General features: G+C 42.6%; 4 protein-coding genes across 4 annotated transcripts; 3 read left to right on the top strand and 1 right to left on the bottom strand.

Annotated features, from left to right (window-relative positions):
* Positions 1–500: 500 nt before the first annotated feature.
* On the top strand, positions 501–3,371 carry zgc:162944 (glutamine amidotransferase-like class 1 domain-containing protein 3A, mitochondrial). The gene is made up of 4 exons (XM_010733998.3): positions 501–756; positions 2,193–2,364; positions 2,447–2,645; positions 2,911–3,371. Exons 1-4 carry the CDS (start codon positions 562–564, stop codon positions 3,104–3,106), a joined length of 762 nt encoding a protein of 253 aa, XP_010732300.3. The 5' UTR covers positions 501–561; the 3' UTR covers positions 3,107–3,371.
* acod1 (aconitate decarboxylase 1) lies at positions 3,361–6,777 on the bottom strand. The gene is made up of 5 exons (XM_010733999.3): positions 6,693–6,777; positions 6,384–6,545; positions 6,046–6,135; positions 5,755–5,954; positions 3,361–4,427 (listed from the first exon to the last, which is right to left on the bottom strand). The coding sequence occupies exons 1-5, from the start codon at positions 6,702–6,704 to the stop codon at positions 3,473–3,475; spliced, it is 1,419 nt and encodes a 472-aa protein (XP_010732301.3). The 5' UTR covers positions 6,705–6,777; the 3' UTR covers positions 3,361–3,472.
* A 1,907-nt stretch (positions 6,778–8,684) lies between these two features.
* Positions 8,685–10,121, top strand: kctd12.1 (potassium channel tetramerisation domain containing 12.1). The gene has a single exon (XM_010734000.3). The coding sequence runs from the start codon at positions 8,761–8,763 to the stop codon at positions 9,619–9,621; it is 861 nt and encodes a 286-aa protein (XP_010732302.2). The 5' UTR covers positions 8,685–8,760; the 3' UTR covers positions 9,622–10,121.
* Positions 10,122–17,651: 7,530 nt separating this feature from the next.
* Positions 17,652–19,474, top strand: LOC104930746 (tripartite motif-containing protein 16). Its single transcript, XM_019261503.2, has one exon. It carries the CDS (start codon positions 17,652–17,654, stop codon positions 19,323–19,325), a length of 1,674 nt encoding a protein of 557 aa, XP_019117048.2. The 3' UTR covers positions 19,326–19,474.
* The last annotated feature ends 1,129 nt before the right edge of the window (positions 19,475–20,603 follow it).

Here is a 20,603-nt window from a genome sequence, read left to right as displayed (position 1 = left end):
TAAAAAAGCCTAATTTTTTTAATTTATATAAAATTAAAAGTTGCTGGAAAAAATATATAGTTTTTTGTGTTATTGATTTCCTTATATTTCAATTCGTTAATTACTTTATTTATTATTATTTATTTATTTATTTATTATTTATTTATTTATTATTCCTGTATCACTTTTGGGCCCCACTAATCGAGGACAAACTTTGACAAAATTATTAATTATTAAATATATACTGAGATGAAAAATAATAATATAATAATCCACATTTGAAAATAAATATTTCTTATTTTTTTAATTTATTATTATTTATTTACTATTTTAGAATGTATTTATTGTTATTGTTTATTTATATTTCTTTATTAATGTCATGCATGGTTCATTTAGTTCTCCCTTAGTTAAATTACTTTTAATTAATTTGCTCAAATTAAGGATAACCTATTTAAAGAGGAATAAATAAATAAATAAATATGAAATAATATAAATTAAGTAAACAATAAGTTTCGGTCCACCGGGGGACGCTGACGCACCGTGACTCCGGTTCAAGCCTCTGAAGAAGAAACCCGTTGCGCCATGCTCGCTGTGCTGCAGCGCTGTGCTCGTGACCTGCGGACCTTCAGGACGGTTCGGACTCTGAACCAGAACTTCTGCAGCGCACACATGGACAAACGCGTGGCCGTGGTGTTGGCGGGCTGCGGGGTCTATGACGGCACCGAGATCCACGAGGCCTCCGCTGTCCTGGTGCACCTGAGCAGAGGAGGCGCGCGTGTAAGTCTGATCCGCTCATACTGTCAGTGTGTGTGTGTGTGTGTGTGTGTGTGTGTGTGTGTGTGTGTGTGTGTGTGTGTGTGTGTGTGTGTGTGTCAGATGCAATGCAACAGATGAGGAAATTTACTGTGGAAGCAATCTGACACACTTCTACACACTTTCAGCACCTGTGTGTGTGTGTGTGTGTGAGACAGGTGTGTGTGTGTGTGTGTGTGTGAGAGAGTGTGAGAGAGAAATAAAAAATAAAGTGTGTGTGTGTGTGTGTGTGTGAGAAATAAAAAATAAAGTGTGTGTGTGTCAGTGTCAGATGCAACAGATGAGGAAATTTACTGTGGAAGCAACCTGACACACTTCTACACACTTTCAGCACCTGTGTGTGTGTGTGTGTGTGTGTGTGAGAGTCTTCAGGTTCTATAATATCCTGAACAGGTGTAATGTATTTCTGCAACTCAACTTTAAAGGTGTAATGTGACACGTTATACAGACAAATAATATGTGAATCAATATATTTCAGGCTTTTATTTGTTTTGATTTTGCTGATTGGGACTTTTCAGTTTCAGAAAACCTCAAATTCCAAAACTCAGGAAATTAGAATATTGCTTGAAGTCGATAAAAAAGTATTTTAAATATAAAAACGTCAGACCTCTGAAAGTAAAACCTTGCATCTGGACTTGGCTGGCTTGACAACAGGAATTGGACATTTGAAGAACAAGTCCAGCATCCGCCTGCGTGTCGCTTCTCTTGAAGTCCTCATGAAGTTCCCCCACTCTTTCCTGAACATCCCTCCGGCTTGCACACCGTTTTTCTTCCACTTAACCGTCCGTTAATGTGCTCTGAGGCAGCACTCAGCTTCTTTTGCTCTCACTTTGTGTGTCTTACCCAGCTTGTGCAGGGAGTCACTGATGGTTTTCTGCACGAGCAGTCTTCAGTGATTGTGAATTCTTCTAAACCAAAGACACAGACGTTTTAAAGGCTCGGGACCCTTTTGCAGGTGTTTTTGGATTACTTACCTGATGAGTGTGTGACATGTTGAAGCTTTTCACAGTATTCTAATTTTTTGAGGTTTTAATAAGCTGTAAATCATAATCAGCAAAATTACAGCAAAGAAATTCTTGAGATATCTCACTTTGCATGTAATGTGTCGGTTTCAGGTTTTATGTTGAATAAAACAACTTTTACACCATATTCAAATTTTCCGAGTAGTACTTATCATGCATTCAACGTATCCTGGCTTGGACATTTGTTGGCATTTCATGTGTGTGGTTGTATCTGTTGTACTCTGAATGCCTCTCAGACATATCGACATCATTAAAATCTCTATCAGCAAGAAATGTAGCAGTCCTGATCGATGACCACCTTCTCTGATCACGTTGCCTCAGTTGCGTGGTCCTGCAGCTGGCCGATGGGTGTTCTTGACTTTGCTTTATCCACCGCAGGTCAACATGTTCGCCCCCAACATCGACCAGATGCACGTGGTGAATCACGTGAAAGGCGAACCGTCGGAGGAGAAGAGGAACGTGTTGGTGGAGAGCGCCAGACTGGCCCGTGGAAACATCCAGGACCTGTCCAAACTCAGCGTCAAAGAGCACGATGCCATCATATTCCCAGGTCTGATCACAACGCAACCCGCTCCCTCGCCTGCACATGATCTCACCCTGTAAATAAATCTTATTTTTGCGACGTCTTGTAGGTGGTTTTGGGGCGGCAAAGAACCTGTGCACGTGGGCGGTGCAGGGGAAGGACTGCTCCGTCAACGACGAGGTCAAAGCCGCGCTGCAGGCCTTCCACGGAGAAGGGAAACCCATCGGCCTCTGCTGCATCTCGCCCGTTCTGGCTGCCAAGGTGTTACCCGGCTGTGAGGTCACCGTCGGCCTCGAGAAGGATGACAAGTGAGTCGCATGAGCACAACAGACATGTGTGAAAGGGTTAACACCGTCGATTTACACAGCAAAGTCTGTCTGCAGGTCTCGGAGGAGAACTACGAGATTCAAGAAAGATCTGGACTCGTGTCAGTAAACTTTTCTGCAGGTTTTGAGACATCTGTCTTCCATTTCTTCCGGCTCAGTTCGTAGTGCTCGCAGCTCGTCTTTTTTTTGGAACAATCCACACTGTTTGTGTGTCAAAGCAGCTAAAACACCGTGTGTTTGTTTTCAGGTACCCCAATACTACCGACACCGCAGCCGCCATCAACCAGCTGGGCTGCAAACACGTGAGCAAGAGCGTCAGCGAGAGCCACGTGGACGCCAAGAACAAGGTGGTCACCACCTGCGCGTTCATGTGCGACGCTCCGATGCACGAAGTGTTCGACGGGATCGGAGCGATGGTGCAGGACGTGCTGAAACTCGCCTGATTGTCGAAAAGACGGCGGAAACAGAGAGGGCTGTTGTTTCAGTGAGCTTTATTGTAGCTGCCTGCTGAACAGAGATCGCTGTAGAATGATGTTACAGTAACTTCTTGATCTAAAGCACTTCCAGATACTAAAATATACATCTGTAGCAGTAATGATCTGATTTTATTTTGCAAAAATCTGTTTGGTTGTGTTCTGATGCTGCGGAGGAGCCTCAAGAGGGCGATGTTGATGCATTTTTAGAAAATCAGCAATAAAACGAGTAAAAGAAAATCACTTTATATCCTGTATAAATATTTACATTTTTATAGTTCATTCTTGTGCAAGTTGAACACATCAAATGGCTTCACACACACATACACACACACACTACATCGAGCTGTATAACTGCTCCTGTTGACTGCTTGTCATTGTCAGATATAAACCCAACACTGAGCTCTCCCTCACTCTCTCGATGTTTCCTATCACCTCGATCACGCCCTCCACTCCCTCCGTGCACAACACGGACGAAGCGTTAACGCTGAACTTCCCCACCAGGTCCTCCTGACTCAGTGGCTTCCTCCAGTGGCCGTAAAAGGTATCGCACCTGGCCACGTGGCTCTGCCCCTGATGTGTTTCCACCTCGACCTCGCAGTACATCTTGTCAAAGTTGGGTTGGTTAGCTTTCGGGGTCTCCACCTTGACTTTGGACAGGAGCTCCTTCAGAGCGGGGCGGTTAATCTGAGCTTCGCTGTAGGAAGACACCGTCACTTTGTCGTCCAGCAGGGCGGAGCAGGCGTTGAACTGAAACGAGTGCCTTGCTTGGTGCTCCGTGGCGGGAAAGGGGCAGTCGATGTACTTGGATGGAGGCACTCGAAGGGTGACCTGCCTGATCTGGCTGAGGTCAAAGTTCCCGACTTCATTTGCAAGCTTTGCTCGGGCTGCCAACGCTGCATCCACGACCCAGTGCATCCCCAGATGAGCAGGGATGCGCTTGAAGGCCACATCCTGATCTTCCAGAATCCACCTGAAGTCACCAGAGGCGCAGTCTGTCATCGCTGAAGGGCTGTAGTCCTTGTAGTAAACCCCAAACCCACGGTCCAAATCCAGGATGTCTGGATTCCCCTCTAGACCCAACTGGGCCAGCTGAGCGGCCTCCAGGCCTCTCCGAGCTGCGTTTCCTATGTGGAGAGGTTTGGTTTGCGTGGCAGTGTTGGCCAGGGGAGCCCCGGCAGAGGAGGCTGCGATGGCGAGAGCGTGGCTGCACTGTGCAGGGGACAGACCCAGGAGCTTAGCTGAGGCTGCAGCGCTGCCCATCACCCCGACAACACTGGGAGGGTGGAATCTGAGAGAGGAGATGAAGTCATTAGTAAATTAATCAGTTTATATTATGATCAAGTCATTTTTCAGGCTTGAATGCTGCCAGGCAAGTGAATCATATTTGATACATGAGTTTTGGATACAATCAGACACATGCAGTGCAGGGATAATCCACCAGGGATCATCATGCACCAACAGGCTGCTGTCAATCAGTGACTCACAAGTGTTTGTCTTAAGATGAGAAACTTAAACTACTTAAACTCCAATAGGAATATTTAATGAACTGATGCAATGTAAAACTACTTCATATTTCATAACTTAATTTATAGTAAAACCTTGTCGAAAATGTGTTTATCAAATCCGACACAGCAGGTGTTTTAGCAAATCTGTCAATTATCATTTTATTGATTATTTATAGCATTTCATGCATTATGCATTCAATAAAGCAACATACAGTATTTTTCCTTAATTAAGTAAACTAATAAAAGGTTTAAATGGCATAATTATTTATATTTAGAGTGGCATGGAGCAGTTAGAGGTGACGATGAGGAAGAGTTACAACGTGACCAGACAAGTGCAGAAGTCTAGAAACCAACACGAACACAGGACACGACAATTACAATTTGTATTTGAAACTCAAAGTTTAATGGTTTAATGTTGTTTATGTTACTTTTTTAAATAGGTTTTTAGTGGTTTAAGATAAACAAACTATGAGCAATAAATTACCGATGTATTAAATATGATACAAATTAAAACTCATATATGCAAACTAATATATATTTTCTTTTATTTGCCAGAAAGTTTCAAAAACATCTGAATTTTCTGAAAGTTATTTCATGTTTCAGGCTTCACATGGTTAAATGTGTTTGCTGCTTTTCTTCTTATGTGAAGAAAATAATCACAGATAAACATCCGAATGATGAATTTTCATTATTTTCTGACATTTTACAGACCAAACAATCAATAATCCATAAATCCAGATTGGCAGATTAATGGATAATGGCAATAACTGATATTTGGAGACGTGTTTTGATGCCTCTGGTTTAAACAAACAAAAAAAAAACTTTTTTCCACTTTTTTTTTTTTTTTGCAGGTTTTGAGACATCTGTCTTCGATTTCTACCGGCTCTGTTCGTGGTTCTCGCAATTATATTTGAGAAACTTGACAGCCGCTTGTCTTTTTTGGAACAATCCACAGACCTTGCTGTGAAAAGTTTCTATTGAAGAAACAGTGTTGACAGTGAGGAGTATGGATTATCAGGATAAGCTCACTCTGGAGACAGATGTTGCTGATGTTAAAGTCTTCAGACTCCACCTCGAGTCTTCTCAGGTACTGTAGATTTTATATCTCACCTTTCAGGGATGTTGTAGGCCTCTCTGGAAAACCTCATGAGTCGTCCCTGCACCTCGATGCCAACATTGAAGGCCAGCAGCAGGTCTAGACCAGAAGGCTGTCTGGGCAGTGCGTCTGCCAGAGCCAACAGAGCCGGCAGCACAGCTCCTGAAGGATGAGTAGCAGGGTGCCAGGTGTCGTCAAAGTCCATGGAGTGAACCTGTCACCGAACAGCGTGACAGAGAACGGATGATCACAAGTCCAACCAATGTTTTCTACACACCACGATGCATTTATGTGACCGAGCTTACCGCGATGCCGTTGACAAACGCAGCGTAGTGAGGAGGAAGACTCATCTGAGATTTACCCCAAACGCTGCTCCTCTCGTCAGACGTGAACATCTGCAATCAGACACGTGGATGTGAGGAACAGTGTGCAATTAATTATGGGTGTAACTCTGAGGATTTCCAACAAACACAATTATGAACAAAGAGCAGCATCACAGCAAGGAAATGAAGCACAGACACTGCACAATAATGACTCATACTAATTCAATCTGTGTTTCTGTCAACAGTTATGAGCTTTAGTTTCAGATCAACACAGATGACTTCTGACGAGGACAAATAAATATAGAAACAGTTTACTGAACCTGGCTGTACTTGAGAGCCTTGTTGAAGACGGCTGTCCTGGTTCCAAGCAGCCCGACTCCCAGGGTGTCCAGCATCATCCTTTTGCTCCTGTTGATCACACCATCTGTCAGCTGAGTGGTGTTGAGGGCATGGATAGCAGCTCCAAAGCTCTCTGTGATACCCTGGAAAGGTGAAAGAGGGTCAGTCAATGCAAACCTTTTCCAGAGACAGTACAGCCGTAAGGGATCCAACCAGGGAAAGAAATTCAAATATGCTGCATCTGTCTGTTTAAACTCAGAAAATCTGTGAGGATGAGAGAACAGCAGTACCTTGCGTAGCATCGCTGTAGCCAGACAATGTCTTCAAGTGTCAAAACATCCAAGCGCAGGACGCTTTTATAGGTGATTCTCCTTCTGAAGGCTGGACTTCCAAATTTCCAAAGTGGCAAAACAGAAAAACCCACCATGATGAGAAGTGGGCAGTTTCACATTGACTGGACAGTGTTTGTAATGCCTTTTTTCCTAAATGTGACCACACTGGCTTTTAATCATAAAAGCCTGAGCTGCGACTCTGACGGTTATTAAAGTAAATTAAAGAAAATATAAAACATCCTGTGAGATAGAAAAGTTACTAAAAGAACAGACCTCTGTGTTTTTAAAGAATTAAAAATAAAAAGTGAATCTGTGTTTATGTTTTTAAACCTGCAGGGCTGTGATTATATAATATAATATCTATGATATAATATATATAACATCTTGGTAAGAGGGCTTTTTTTGGATCAGCTGACTCGCACATAGCCGTCTAACACAGCGGCTGTATTTCACAACCAGTTTTTAGATGACTGGAAAGGAAATTCTGGCTCTGGGAAGTTATGCAAGCACAAAATCACATGAGCATTTGAAAATATGTTCATGAAAATAACCTTTCCTACGACAGATGCCGGTTGGTGAGCAACATCTAACATTTTCTGTGGCTGATCGACCTCCACGTGCCTTTAGATGTAACGCCCGATGAGTTATTATTATATCAATTTGATATCCTGTATTTGTTTCCTGCTTAAACATGTGTATGACATGTAGTGAATTTAGTTGAGTTCATTAGATGAGCACTGCTCTGATCATGTAAACAACCTGCATGTACAATTATTATTCAGTGATTCACTGTGTCACATTTAAGAGGAGCAACCTTTCCAAGAATGCAGATACAAAGGAAAACATTGTTTTTCGTGTTAATTTATGTGCATTAAAAACAAATGTATTCATTTAATTTGTTAAATACTGTCATTACGCCTCCTTTTCCATGAGTCCTTATGTTGATTTAATTATTTTTCCACGTAAAAATGTGTCAATCATTTGATTTATTTCAACCAGCTCTGTCCCCTCTGTCAGGGTGTAATCACAACATCCCAAAGTCTGACTGGAGACCTTTGTGCTGTGTCACTCCTCAAGCTACACGTTATCCAACACACCCCAACGATAACTCTCTGAACCTGGACTGTCTGGAGTACGTATCTGAGCAGAGTCGGTGTGTCAGCGATCACATTGTGGGGTCATAATGGCTCATCTGGGATCCCAGGGCAAGAGGCGGGGTACACCCTGGACAGAGAGGCCCCAAACCAGGGAATAATCTTGCTGTGAGGCGGCACCACCAATGCCCTATATATATATTTCACAATTCACAGTAAATATACCTAATGTATGATGTGATGTATGTGTGTGTATCTGTTTTGTCCCAGTTCTCGAGAATGACTCAGTCACATCATGAGAACGTCTCTCTGTGGACAAACAGTCGGTTCTCACAAGGTTAACCTCTCGTAGTCCTCACTTCTTCTAAATGCCGGTTCAGGGACCAGGGTTAAGCCTCTTTCTGTGTGTGTGTGTGTGTGTGTGTGTGTGTGTGTGTGTGTGTGTGTGTGTGTGTGTGTTTGAGAGAGAGGCTGCATTTCACTCAGAGTTGCAATGGGTGTCACTATTTCCATATTTTCCAAACATTTCTTGATTTCAAGGCTGTGTGTGTGTGTGTGTGTGTGTGTGTTCTCTGGGATATTTAAAAATCACACAACACTGATTTCATGAATCAAAATAATAATCAGATCATATTAATGAAGCCAAACAAGGCGGGAAAAAGAACAAATGACACCTGATCAAATGTTTGTGTGCTTTAAGTGATGCTCTCTCTACACACACACACACACACACACACACACACACACTTTTTCACAGTCATATTATGGTTAAATGTCAATGTAGTAGCAGCCCTCCTCCTGTCGCGCACGCGCACTTTACGCGCGCGCACGAGCCCATGCCCTTCATAAACCAGCCCCTGCCTCTTCTGTCTCCAGCTCAGTGTCTCTCACTGATCCCACATCAGTGAAGCAGCAGCGGCCACACAGAGAAGATGGCACTGGCCGACACGGAGCGCGCAGTGTCCAACTGTGGAGACTCTCCGTTTTCGGAGATCATCGAGCTGAATGTCGGCGGGCAGGTTTATGTGACCAGACACAAAACTCTCATCGCAGTGCCAGACACGCTGCTGTGGAACATGTTCAGCAAGAAGACACCAAAGGATTTGGCGAGAGACAGCAAAGGGCGCTTCTTCTTGGACAGGGACGGCTTCTTGTTCCGTTACATCCTAGATTATCTCCGGGACCTGAACTTGGTCCTCCCGGACTACTTCCCCGAGAAGAGTCGGCTGCAGAGGGAGGCTGACTTTTTCCAGCTGCGGGACCTTGCCAAGCGTCTCAGTCCCCGGGTGAGTAAGGACAATTCAATCAGCGAGGAGATCAGCCAGAGTGACACGGAGGAAGGCGCGCAGCAGTGCTGCTCCACCGCCGGCATGGAGACTTTACGCACCATGTCGGTCAGCGGCACCATGCGCTCCCCGTCACTGGACTCCAGAAAGTCGGGTTATATCACGGTAGGATACCGCGGCTCGTACACCATCGGCAGAGACATCCAAACCGACGCCAAATTCAGGAGAGTGGCGCGCATCACCGTGTGCGGGAAGACGTCTCTGGCCAAAGAAGTGTTTGGTGACACGCTGAACGAGAGCAGAGACCCGGACAGACCCCCGGAGAGATACACATCCCGGTACTACCTCAAGTATAATTTTCTAGAGCAGGCGTTTGACAAGCTGACAGAAGCTGGTTTCCACATGGTGGCCTGCAGCTCCACAGGCACCTGCGCCTACACCAGCAACGATCCAAACGAGGACAAAATATGGACAAGCTACACTGAATATGTCTTCTGCCGGGAATAACGAACAGCACACATGTTGGTGTATATAGACATTTCATAATCTAGAGGGGAATGTCTTTAAAAAGTATTGCATTTGCTGTCTTTGGGTGACTGACTGCAAAGATGTTGCTCCATTATTCTAGTCACAGTCAGGTAGCAGTACTATCCCGTAAATGCCCCTAAATAGATGAAACAAACATGTTTGACAGTCCAAGAGAGAAGCAGGGCATCACCTGAGTTGATCCTTGGAAGACACCATCCCATTATAGTGCATGTCAATGTTTCAGTCATACCTGACCCAGTGTTTTGTGGACTGAGCGGGATCCAAGAGCAGACCAAGCAGCATTTAGTATTCAGTGTCATTGTAACTTCTAGACCTGCTTGATCACATGTTCGGTCAAGTTTTGTATAACCTAGTATCTTCTTCTTATCACTGACATGATTGTAAGTGTATGTGCTTTTCTTGATAGAGTTGTATTTGTTGTTGAAGATGAAATAAAATCTTATACTCTGCTATTCTCAGCCGTTTTGCCAGCTATCGTCGTCTATAACATCTGCACAAATGAGAGGGATGCCCAAAACCTGCCACAGTGTTTTAACCGAGAAGAAGCTTCTTTCCCCGGGTCGAACTTAGTCCATCACTCCTGTATACAGCCATTTCAAAGCATTGTGTCTATTCCTGTCCAGCCTCACCCTGTTATTAAACCACACATGCAGAGAAACCTCCACATCTGAATACAGTCAGCGTGTAAATATCGCAGGACAGTCTGCTCCCACCACAAATTCAGCTGCCATGCATGCACGTGTATATAGGATGCAAATAGTGCAGCTGTGCACACATGACATCATTATCATTTCAAGTGTAAATAATGAAAGGGTCCAGCTGCACACAAAACAAGAGGGTCCAGTCATGCCAGGGACTCTGGATGAATGGAGAGTGGATTGGTGGCACCTCTGCTGGGAGAGCAGAATTATTTTCCCTGCATACATCCGGCCTGGGATTATGTGTTTCATTCAGACATGAGAGAAATATGGATTTATATTCAGAGCCAGTGGTGGGATTATAGCACTTAAAGGGGGCTGATGGACCAGAGGAGGCAGTGATGTAAGCTCTGTAGTGGTCCAGGGACATCCAGCCTTGGGTTTCACTCGCTCATTGTGGATGGATCAAGACACATGTTGACATGTTTGTGGACAGCCCTGTAGTTTTTTTCTTTACACTAGGAAGGAGAAGGTGAGGCGAGTGGTTTGCAATCTGCAACCGGTATCATAAATTTATAGGAAATAACATTTATATATATATATTGTACACTAAAATCTGTACAATTACAGAAAATATCTGTAAATTAACAACCAAACTGTTATTTTTGAATATTACACCAATGATGCAAATTCTAGTTATTTCTCATTTTTGTACAGAAATATTATTTATACAGTATTTTCTGAAATTACATACAATTATATGTAAAAATCATAGTAATTATCATTATATAAATGTTTATCCATGCTAAGAATTCAATGTTTTTTTAATTTAATGTAAAACTTATTTGTCATTTATGTGTATTGTCACTTGATTGAAGGGGTCTGAGCTGCTTGAACACACTTGACACAGAGCCAACATGTGCAATGAGTTGCTTCTACCCAAAGCATGAACTCTGCTCCTATGAACTTTAATAACAGATCAACAAGTAACTAAACCAAGTAACTAAACACAAACTGCTAACTCTGAAGCTCTTCTTGTCATTTTCTTTAACATCTCATCAGGAAAACAGTAACACTGCAGACCGTCAGGCGTGTAGAAGTCCAAACTCTGTCTCAGTGTCTGGTTCCTTTGGATATATTTCAAATACATGGAAGAGTTTAAGAGGACTTTGGTTTTAAACATGTCTGCCAAACATTTTATAACATCCTTCCAGAAATGCTGGAACTTTAGACATAAAGTATCTTTCCTTGTTCCTCTTAAATCACTGCAACATTCTCCTGTTTCTCTGACACCGCTACACTGAATGATGTTTCCTGCAGTGATTGAACAGACTATTCTTTAGTCTGAATGATATTTTTATCTTAGGAAAACAAAGTTATTGTTATCTTGAGATCTCAAGAAAATCATCTTGGGGAAACATTTATTATTTCAACATAATGACAGTTAACTTAAAGAAAAACAGAGGAAATAAAATATATGAATGTATCTGTTCATATTTTCTTTTGACATATAACTGCAAATATTTATGAAGTTCATTTGAAAAATAATAAATGAATGGATCAAGGAGAAAAGGTTTTTATGAACAAGTGTTCTCATGCATGCTTAATACTCGTTTTGATTTCCCCCGAGTCGACTGAGAGGATTTGAGGACGCATGCTTTATTTGAAGACCTGGATTATCTCTATTATTTATTTCAGTATTTCAACAAAGGACTAAAAAAAAAAAAAGAGTGTTGGACTCTTTGAGCCGAGACAGGCAGAGATGTGACTGTGCAGGTTGCATAATCCAGACGAGTGACACACTGCAGAAGGATCAGCTGCCGATGACTCTTCACAGACATCTGCAAATGTTTCAATAGCCATGATATAGTCACACGCCTTCACATATGTAAATGATGCTTTGTGGAATAGAAGGGTGGGTTTTTAACGAGCTGTAAATAAATGTGTTAAATCTTAGAAAAGAAAGAATACTGGAGATAAAAACACAAGTTTTAAATACATTTCTTTGATGCTTACACACCAGATTATTAATAATTACTCTGTTGTTGTTGCCTGGTCCAGCTTTCTTTGGACCAAGTCCAGTGAATCCACCCTGGATCAGTCACAGATATCAGCCTCCAAACAATCACTGACTCACACACACGTTTACACACAGTACAGTGAGAGTCTCCACCTACTTGCACGTCTCTCTGGACTGTGGGAGGAAACCCGGCTGCTGAACCAATCGTTGAACACATTGTGCACTCGTAGTCATTAATACATTTCAGACAGTTTATATAGAGAGAGCGAGCTGGGCTTTATACCCCTCCTGGAGATGCTCGTTATCTATAATTTGAATTAAATGATTAGAAATACTAAATGAGAGTCCATTTGGATTAAAGATTTTGTTTTAACGAATGTCTAATTTATATATCATTATATTTATATTTATCTTTATTCTGGTAATGCTTCATTCAGACTATACTTCACTCGTCTTTTTAGTGTTTATAATATATATTTAACCCTAAACTCAGCATATGACTGTAAATATATTGCTCTGACTGCACATTTCTTATTGTCTTGTACTGTTTAACAAACACAAGGGAGGGAAATAGGAAGACACAGAACAGTACAGGCAATATAAAGGTATTTTGTATTGATTCTGACGTTTTATCGTACACACGATGACAGAGTAAACATGAATGAGTTGACTATACTTTAAGTTCCTGTGATGGTGTAACCTTTCACTACAATGGAAATGCATTAAATGGGCTGTCAGGTTTGTCAGCGTGAGCGATGATGAGATAACAGAGAACAAAAAAAGGAAGTTGAAAGACAAAGTGAGGCGAGAGCTGCAGGAAAACATCAGGATTGAGGGAGAATTGACTTTTTCACATGCTGCTGCTCTTCCCTGTCTCATATGTTTATGTCTGTTTGTAATATTTCCCTTCTCTCTCTGTATGCATGCTGCACGTGGGGCTCCCTGACGTGAACCTCGGCTGAACAGGACTGTTTAAATTCCACACATGGGTCCGGGATGCGCTTCAGCTTCCTGAGTTATTTTAGATCAAAGTCGGTTTTCATTAGCACATCGCAACAGTAACTCCCGACCAAAGGCTTCATTATTCCAATTAAAGTTTGAGTCAGAAATACATTTTGAACTTGACTTCACAACAGGGGATTACGAATCAGTATCAGCGTGTTCATGGGAGGATAGCTCCCGCAGTTATGTGAGAGCATAAAATGATGTTTCACGGGCTCACAGTGTTAGCAGAGCCCAGGAGAAACAGATATCAAAAATATTATACAGTATAATAATGCACTTTTAGTTAGAATCAGTAAAAATATATAAATATTCAGAAATTTTACAGTAATTTTCTGTTGTTTTTTTATAAATTGTACACAAAACTCTGTAAAATTACGAACATTATCTGTAAATTAACTTTTATTTTAAGTATTATCTAAAATTAAACATGTGACTCATTATTCTTTGTTTTTAATTTTAAAGTAAATCCTATTAGTTTTATATTTATGTGTATCATCACTTGATTGAATGTTCGAATCGTAATATTTCAGAATATAGAAAGATTTCTAGCTTTTGACATAAAGACTAGAACAGTGACGCTGACATTTCAACAGTTTTGTGTCTTCTTCTCTCTAGGAAAGAGAGGGTGAGGCGAGTGGTTTGCAATCTGCAGCTACACTGCTGTATGCCACTAGATTCTACATGCTGGTCCTGTGTTTTATGGTCGTGCACTCGTGTAACTTTGCTGCCTTCTGGTATCTGGATAATAGAAAAATTTTGTCTCAGCTGATTTCCTGTGGTTAAATTAAGGTTAAATAAATAAATGTTCATAATAAAGAATGAGCTAATATCCACACATCAACAGCAAGAGGTTAAATGATCACATAGGGTGTATGATACTGCAGCTCATTGTAAGACCGAGGGCCGTAATAAAAGAGAATATACTGAGATACAGAACAGAGACACATAAACAGAAGCGTGCACAGACGTTTTGATGGACAGTCGCACATTTTATAGCCCATTCTTTCTTTAAAAGACTGATATATTTCTGCTCATTCATAATAGAGGGGCTATGGCACGAAACAAACGTCCCATACTGACATTACACCGGGGGGAAACATTGCTGCTACATGATTTGCACCCGGACCATTCAGCCACATGATGCCCTGCAAATGACATGCTGTGCAATATATAGAATGAAGCCTATATCAAATCAAATATATATATATTATATAATCATGGTATTCATATGAAGCTTGAATGAATGAATGGATGCCAACACTGAGGACGATAACCTTGAACAGTGCTTGCTCAACGAGACATGACTCGCTAACATGAGAGCAAGAACAACAATAACAACAATTACCATAAATTATATATTCATAGCAAAGAGGATTCATGTGGTCCAGAGGGACACAAAGAGGGCAAAGCAGCTCGAGCCACTGCCACACTGCGTCATGTGTGTTTGGATCCCGCTGAGCCTTAAGTATGATGTCACTGCCACCGGAGCTACTGCTGATTGTTACAGCTCACATATGGCAAATCTTTCTAACATCTCTTATTTCAGACTCCTTTCATTTCAGACGATTGCAAATGTCATCGTTTGTGATCAGCGGCATCCAGAATATGTCCCGATCACCTGAGCTGAGACTGCTCCATCCATTCATGTGGCCATTAAGCCTCCTTCCTTATCATGCCAGCTGAGTTCTTTTGGAAAATTATAGTCATCAAATACAGAATGCTCTTTCTTCTATGAAATCTGACTTATAAACCGTCGGGGCCACTCGTCGCACATGAAGGCCTTTCATTTAAGTGTTCTCTCTGCATTCCTTGGGTTGCTGCAAATCAGATGTCCTTTAAAGCAAGCACGGCATTTGTTATCTGCCCTAATTCTGTGAATGGTTTTAATTCCCTGCGTGGCTGCAGCTGATTGCATGTACCCTTTATGCTCTTTTCTGGTTGATTCCTGCACCATGTTTTACAAAGTAATCTGAACATTTCTCTAAAATATCTCCTCTCTTTTTCATCGTCTGTTCTTCTTCTTTCATTTGGCATCCATAAAAAGTGCTTTTATTTTGTTACAACACGCTTTAAATGATGTATTCGATGTCATGTAACATCTAGGATTTTTCTTGTCGAATCTGGGAGGTTGTTACAAGTTGTCTGAGTCACCCTACGAGTGTAGAATTAGTCCACAATGACAGGGTTAGGTCTGCACGAATGTGGTCTGGTGGTTTTTGCATGAATTCAATTTTTTTGGTTTTCCACATCTGGCTTGGTTTTTGGGAAGACGCCTTTCTGTGTACGAGAGACAGAAATTACAGGGTGCAGTTACTCTAAAAGAGCAAAGTATCGAATTAGATGCTTACGTCCAAGTTTAGAAATAGGCTTGATTAATGTGTCGACGTATTAAACCGGACAAAAGTGTAAAGCAGAGTCAGTCGGCGTTACGGGAAAAACTACAGCTACAGCTCTATATGAACTGATACATGGTAATTAGGGTACTACCAGGGAAAAGGCAATTAATTCACATTCAGTGCAACTTCTTTTTTTAACTTTAGAGAGTACAACTTAGCCTGTAACAGCTTCTCTAAGATGTACTTTCAACAATACTCTGGGTCCAATTAAAGAATAGCTGTACTTGTGTAATACATGGCAGGAATAATTTAAATTACAGGCTTGAACATGAACCGCAGCTTCTCTGGTTTCCTTTACAGGCTCCTCTTTAGCCATTAAACTTCCCTGGATGAAGCATTCACAGTTCACCAAGTAAGCTCATGTCATATTTCCATACTAAACTTGAATATATATAATATAACAGCAGAAAGGATGTCCACTAGTTTCTCAAGAAGTTCTGCATGTTACTGGCTGTGTTTGAGAAAATCGGCACCACTCTCACATCTGTATGGTAAATATGTAGCTAGAGCCAGCAGCTGGTTACAAAGTAACGCGTTAGAGTACTCCAATTACTTTTTTCGTGTAACGTAATGCGTTAGTTTTGTGTGTTGAGTAATCAGTAACTTTGTTATTTTTAAAGAAGTATTCCGACTGCGGCCTGCTTTTTGTCAGACAGTACTGTGCCACCTGTGGATGTGTCAGCGGAGGCGCAGCGCTGTGATGAAGGTTCTGTGCCCTCCTGACCTACGTTACCTGTGTGTGTGTGTGTGTGTGTGTGTGTGTGTGTGTGTGTGTGTGTGAAGGCAGGATGTCAGAGTGGACAGCTTTTGAGTCGTGGAAGTAACGCACGTTATTTTCATCTCTCAAGGACAAGAACATAACGGTAAAAAGCACACTCTGCGTTGGTGAAAAGCTTCTATCGTTTCCACTTCCACTTTAAAAAAAACATCTTGTATCCAAGCAGCACTCTATCACCCTGGTAGCAAAGCCTGCTGAGGAAGACGACGGTGGTGCACCAGTGAGTTTTAGCTCAGCTAATGACACCCACCTGTCAATCAAAGCGTCCACGCTCTTAATCCTGCATAACTTTAAGCCTTAATATAATGTGAACAGGTGAGTTGTATATAAATTCACCCTCAGTACAGTTGTCATGAACGGGGAAATTAGCTACAGAGACCAAAACTGTTTTTTGTACCAGGCTGTAAACATGTTTATTTCTGCTGTGAAGTTGGACATTTGGACATGGGGACTTATGGAGACTGACTCACTTCTTCTGGAGTCTTGTTGCTGTATAGGTTTGTGGTTGTGCAAACTTGAACTACTTTACATACTGTATAATATTTACAGTAAACGTGTGTAATACATTTGAACTCACTGGTTTCCAAAGAAAAGAACAAAGGTGACAAAATGGCAGCTGGTGATGCTCCTGTGTTTGTAGTCCTCGTCTCTGACAGCTCACCTTTTACAGACAGTCGAGGATTTCATCACTGAAGATGAAGAAGATGAAATGATTGCCTTTATTAGTGGTTGTTGGGCTGATGATTGTCACTGACTGGAGGATTTACCTTTATTTCACCTTCAGATCAGCGTATTTTAGAAAAGTCTTCTGGTTTCTTTTGGACTCATTTCCAGGTGAAACTTTAACATGAACTATTTTCTTCACAGCGATCAAAGTGTATGAACTCTACAGATCATTTACAAGCTCCTCTTCCTGGAATGACTCAGCTCTTGATAAGCCCTCCCTCTTCTTCCTGCTCTCAAACACAGCCAGCTCCTCTCTGCTCATGTTTCCTTGTTCCCTCCCCCTCAGATCTACAGTTTGAAGATGGGTGGAACCAACATGTGCTGACGTGTCAGCTGACAGGCCGCATGTTGTTGAGATCAGAGCTCAAACTAGTTTCATTTCTGAGAAAGTCAAACTCAGACAGTCGACGACGCGGAGAGGAGAAATGGCGCAGCAAGGAAATAAACTGGACCGGGAAACCTTCTCTTGTCCGATCTGTCTGGATCTACTGAAGGATCCGGTGGCTATTCCCTGTGGACACAGCTACTGCATGAACTGTATTCAAAACTTCTGGGATGGAGAGGATGAGAAGAGAATCCACAGCTGCCCTCAGTGTAGGCAGACCTTCACACCGAGGCCTGTCCTGATGAAAAGCACCATGTTAGCAGCTTTAGTGGAGGAACTGAAGAAGACTGGACTCCAAGCTGCTCCTGATGATCACTGCTATGCTGGACCTGAAGATGTGGCCTGTGATGTCTGCACTGGGAGAAAACTGAAAGCTCTGAAGTCCTGTCTGGTCTGTCTGATATCCTATTGTGAGAAACACCTCCAGCCTCACTTTGAATCCCCCGCCTTTGAGAAACACAAGCTGGTGGAGCCCTCCAAGAAGCTCCAGGAGAACATCTGCTCTCGTCATGATGAGGTGATGAAGATGTTCTGCCGTACTGATCAGCAGTGTATCTGTTATCTCTGCTCTGTGGATGAACATAAAGGCCACGACACAGTCTCAGCTGCAGCAGAAAGGACTGAGAGGCAGAGAGAGCTCGAGGTGAGTCGACTAAACATCCAGCAGAGAATCCAGGACAGAGAGAAAGATGTGAAGGAGCTCCAACAGGAGGTGGAGGCTATCAATGGCTCTGCTGATAAAGCAGTGGAGGACAGTGAGAAGATCTTCACTGAGCTGATCCGTCTCATGGAGAAAAGAAGGTCTGATGTGAAGCAGCAGGTCAGATCCCAGCAGGAAGCTGAAGTGAGTCGAGTCAAAGATCTTGAGGAGAAGCTGGAGCAGGAGATCACTGAGCTGAAGAGGAAAGACGCTGATCTGAAGAAGCTCTCACACACAGAGGACCACAACCAGTTTCTACACAACTACCCCTCACTGTCACGACTCAGCCAATCTACAGACTCATCCAGCATCAATATCCGTCCTCTGAGGGACTTTGAGGATGTGACAGCTGCTGTGTCAGAGCTCAGAGATAAACTACAGGACGTTCTGAGGGACCAACGGACAAACATCTCACTGACAGACACTGAAGTCCATGTTTCACTGTCAGGACCAGAACCAGAGCCCAAGACCAGAGCTGAGTTCTTAAAATATTCACGTGAACTCACACTGGATCCAAACACAGCAGACACACTGCTGTTATTATCTGAGGGGAACAGAAAAGTGACAAGAATGAAACAACCTCAGTCTTATCCTAGTCACCCAGACAGATTCACTAACTGGCCTCAGGTCCTGAGTAGAGAGAGTCTGACTGGACGTTGTTACTGGGAGGTGGAGTGGAGAGGAGGAGGAGTTTATGTAGCAGTCACATACAAGAATATCAGCAGAGCAGGGAGATCAGGTGAATGTTTATTTGGATTCAATGACAAATCTTGGTCGTTATATTGTTTCACAGACAGTTATGAGTTTTATTACAACAAAGTCCAAACTCCCGTCTCAGGTCCTGTGTCCTCCAGAGTTGGAGTGTACCTGGATCACAGTGCAGGTGTTCTGTCCTTCTACAGCGTCTCTGAAACCATGACTCTCCTCCACAGAGTCCAGACCACGTTCACTCAGCCTCTCTATGCTGGACTTGGGATTTATTCTGGATCTGCTGAGTTGTGTGAAGTGAAATAGACAGAAGTCATTGAAGGGTTAAATTCTGTGTTTCATGTCTTCAGCTTGTTTTGTTTCCATCATTGTTGCTGACAGCTGATTGTTGTGGCATTTCTTCACCTGTCAATCAAACACTGTGGGCGGTACTTTGCCCTCTTCTCATTGGTGGTTGTGTAAATGTTTGAGTTTCTTTAGGTGGCGCTCCTTCCTGTGTCTGTTTAGCCATGGAGGCTATCACTGCTCATGATGACTTTAGTTTGTATGATCAGAATCAATAAGGAGATGATTCATTCTTTTCTTGTACATATGTGAGATTCAATGAAGAAACAACATTTAGTTTGTGTCTCAGTCAATAAAGAGGATTTATTACACAGACTGCAAGTCTTCATGTTTTCATTGAACATGTCTCTAAATGAACTCCCTGCATTCACCCTGTTTATTTCACTGAGCTGCTTTCTCGTGGTTAAAGTGACAAATAAAGTTGAGTTTGAACTGAAGGTGACTGACAGTGAAGAAGAAGAACAGACAGATGGATCACCACAGACTGTAGAAAACATGGATGCAGTCGTGACAAAGTGCCGTTGTGAAGCTCCGTGTGGTCGCTCTGGTCGTCTCCGTCTGGGCGGTCCTGCCTCCGCCGCCTCCCGACTAATCTAAAAATGGTTATAGAGGCGGAGCTGAATGAAGCCTGGTTGGTCAAACAAGCCACCTGTGACCACACCCACCTGTCAATCAAAGCGTCCACACTCTTAACGAGAGCAGATGTTCTCCTGGAGCTTCTTGGAGGGCTCCACCAGCTTGTGTTTTACAAATGTAGGTGATTCATGATGAGGCTGGAGGGGTTTCTCACAGTAAGAGGCCAGACAGACCAGACAGGACTTCAGAGCTTTCAGTTTTCTCCCAGTGCAGAATCACAGGCCACATCTTCAGGTCCAGCATAGCAGTGATCATCAGGAGCAGCTTGGAGTCCAGTCTCTTCAGTTCCCTCCATAAAGCTGCTAACATGGTGTTTTTCTTCAGGACAGGCCCCGGTGTGAAGGTCTGCCTACACTGAGGGCAGCTGTGGATTCTTTCTCATCCTCTCCACCCAGAAGTTGAATACAGTTCATGCAGTAGCTGTGTCCACAGGAAGTAAGTCCCGGATCCTTCAGTAGATCCAGACAGATCGGACAAGAGAAGGTTTCCCGGTCCAGTTTATTTCCTTGCTGCGCCATTTCTCCTCTCTGCGTCGACGACTGTCTGAGTTTGACTTCCTCAAAAGAACTAGTGAACTGATCTAACAACATGGGGCTCAGCTGA

The sequence above is a fragment of the Larimichthys crocea genome, chromosome XVIII (assembly GCF_000972845.2).
Source record: "Larimichthys crocea isolate SSNF chromosome XVIII, L_crocea_2.0, whole genome shotgun sequence".
NCBI lineage: Eukaryota > Metazoa > Chordata > Actinopteri > Sciaenidae > Larimichthys > Larimichthys crocea.
The sequence above is the reverse complement of the archived record's forward strand: the minus strand, read 5'-3'. Positions and strand labels throughout refer to the sequence as shown.

Coding starts and splice junctions, on each gene's coding strand:
- acod1 (XM_010733999.3), bottom strand. Junction 6,136..6,383: donor AGGCTCTCAAGTACAGCCAG/GTTCAGTAAACT, acceptor GTCTGATTGCAG/ATGTTCACGTCTGACGAGAG. Junction 5,955..6,045: donor CGTTTGTCAACGGCATCGCG/GTAAGCTCGGTC, acceptor GTTCGGTGACAG/GTTCACTCCATGGACTTTGA.
- LOC104930746 (XM_019261503.2), top strand. CDS start 17,652: ATGGCGCAGCAAGGAAATAAACTGGACCGGGAAACCTTCTCTTGTCCG.
- kctd12.1 (XM_010734000.3), top strand. CDS start 8,761: ATGGCACTGGCCGACACGGAGCGCGCAGTGTCCAACTGTGGAGACTCT.
- zgc:162944 (XM_010733998.3), top strand. CDS start 562: ATGCTCGCTGTGCTGCAGCGCTGTGCTCGTGACCTGCGGACCTTCAGG. Junction 757..2,192: donor TGAGCAGAGGAGGCGCGCGT/GTAAGTCTGATC, acceptor TATCCACCGCAG/GTCAACATGTTCGCCCCCAA. Junction 2,365..2,446: donor CGATGCCATCATATTCCCAG/GTCTGATCACAA, acceptor GACGTCTTGTAG/GTGGTTTTGGGGCGGCAAAG.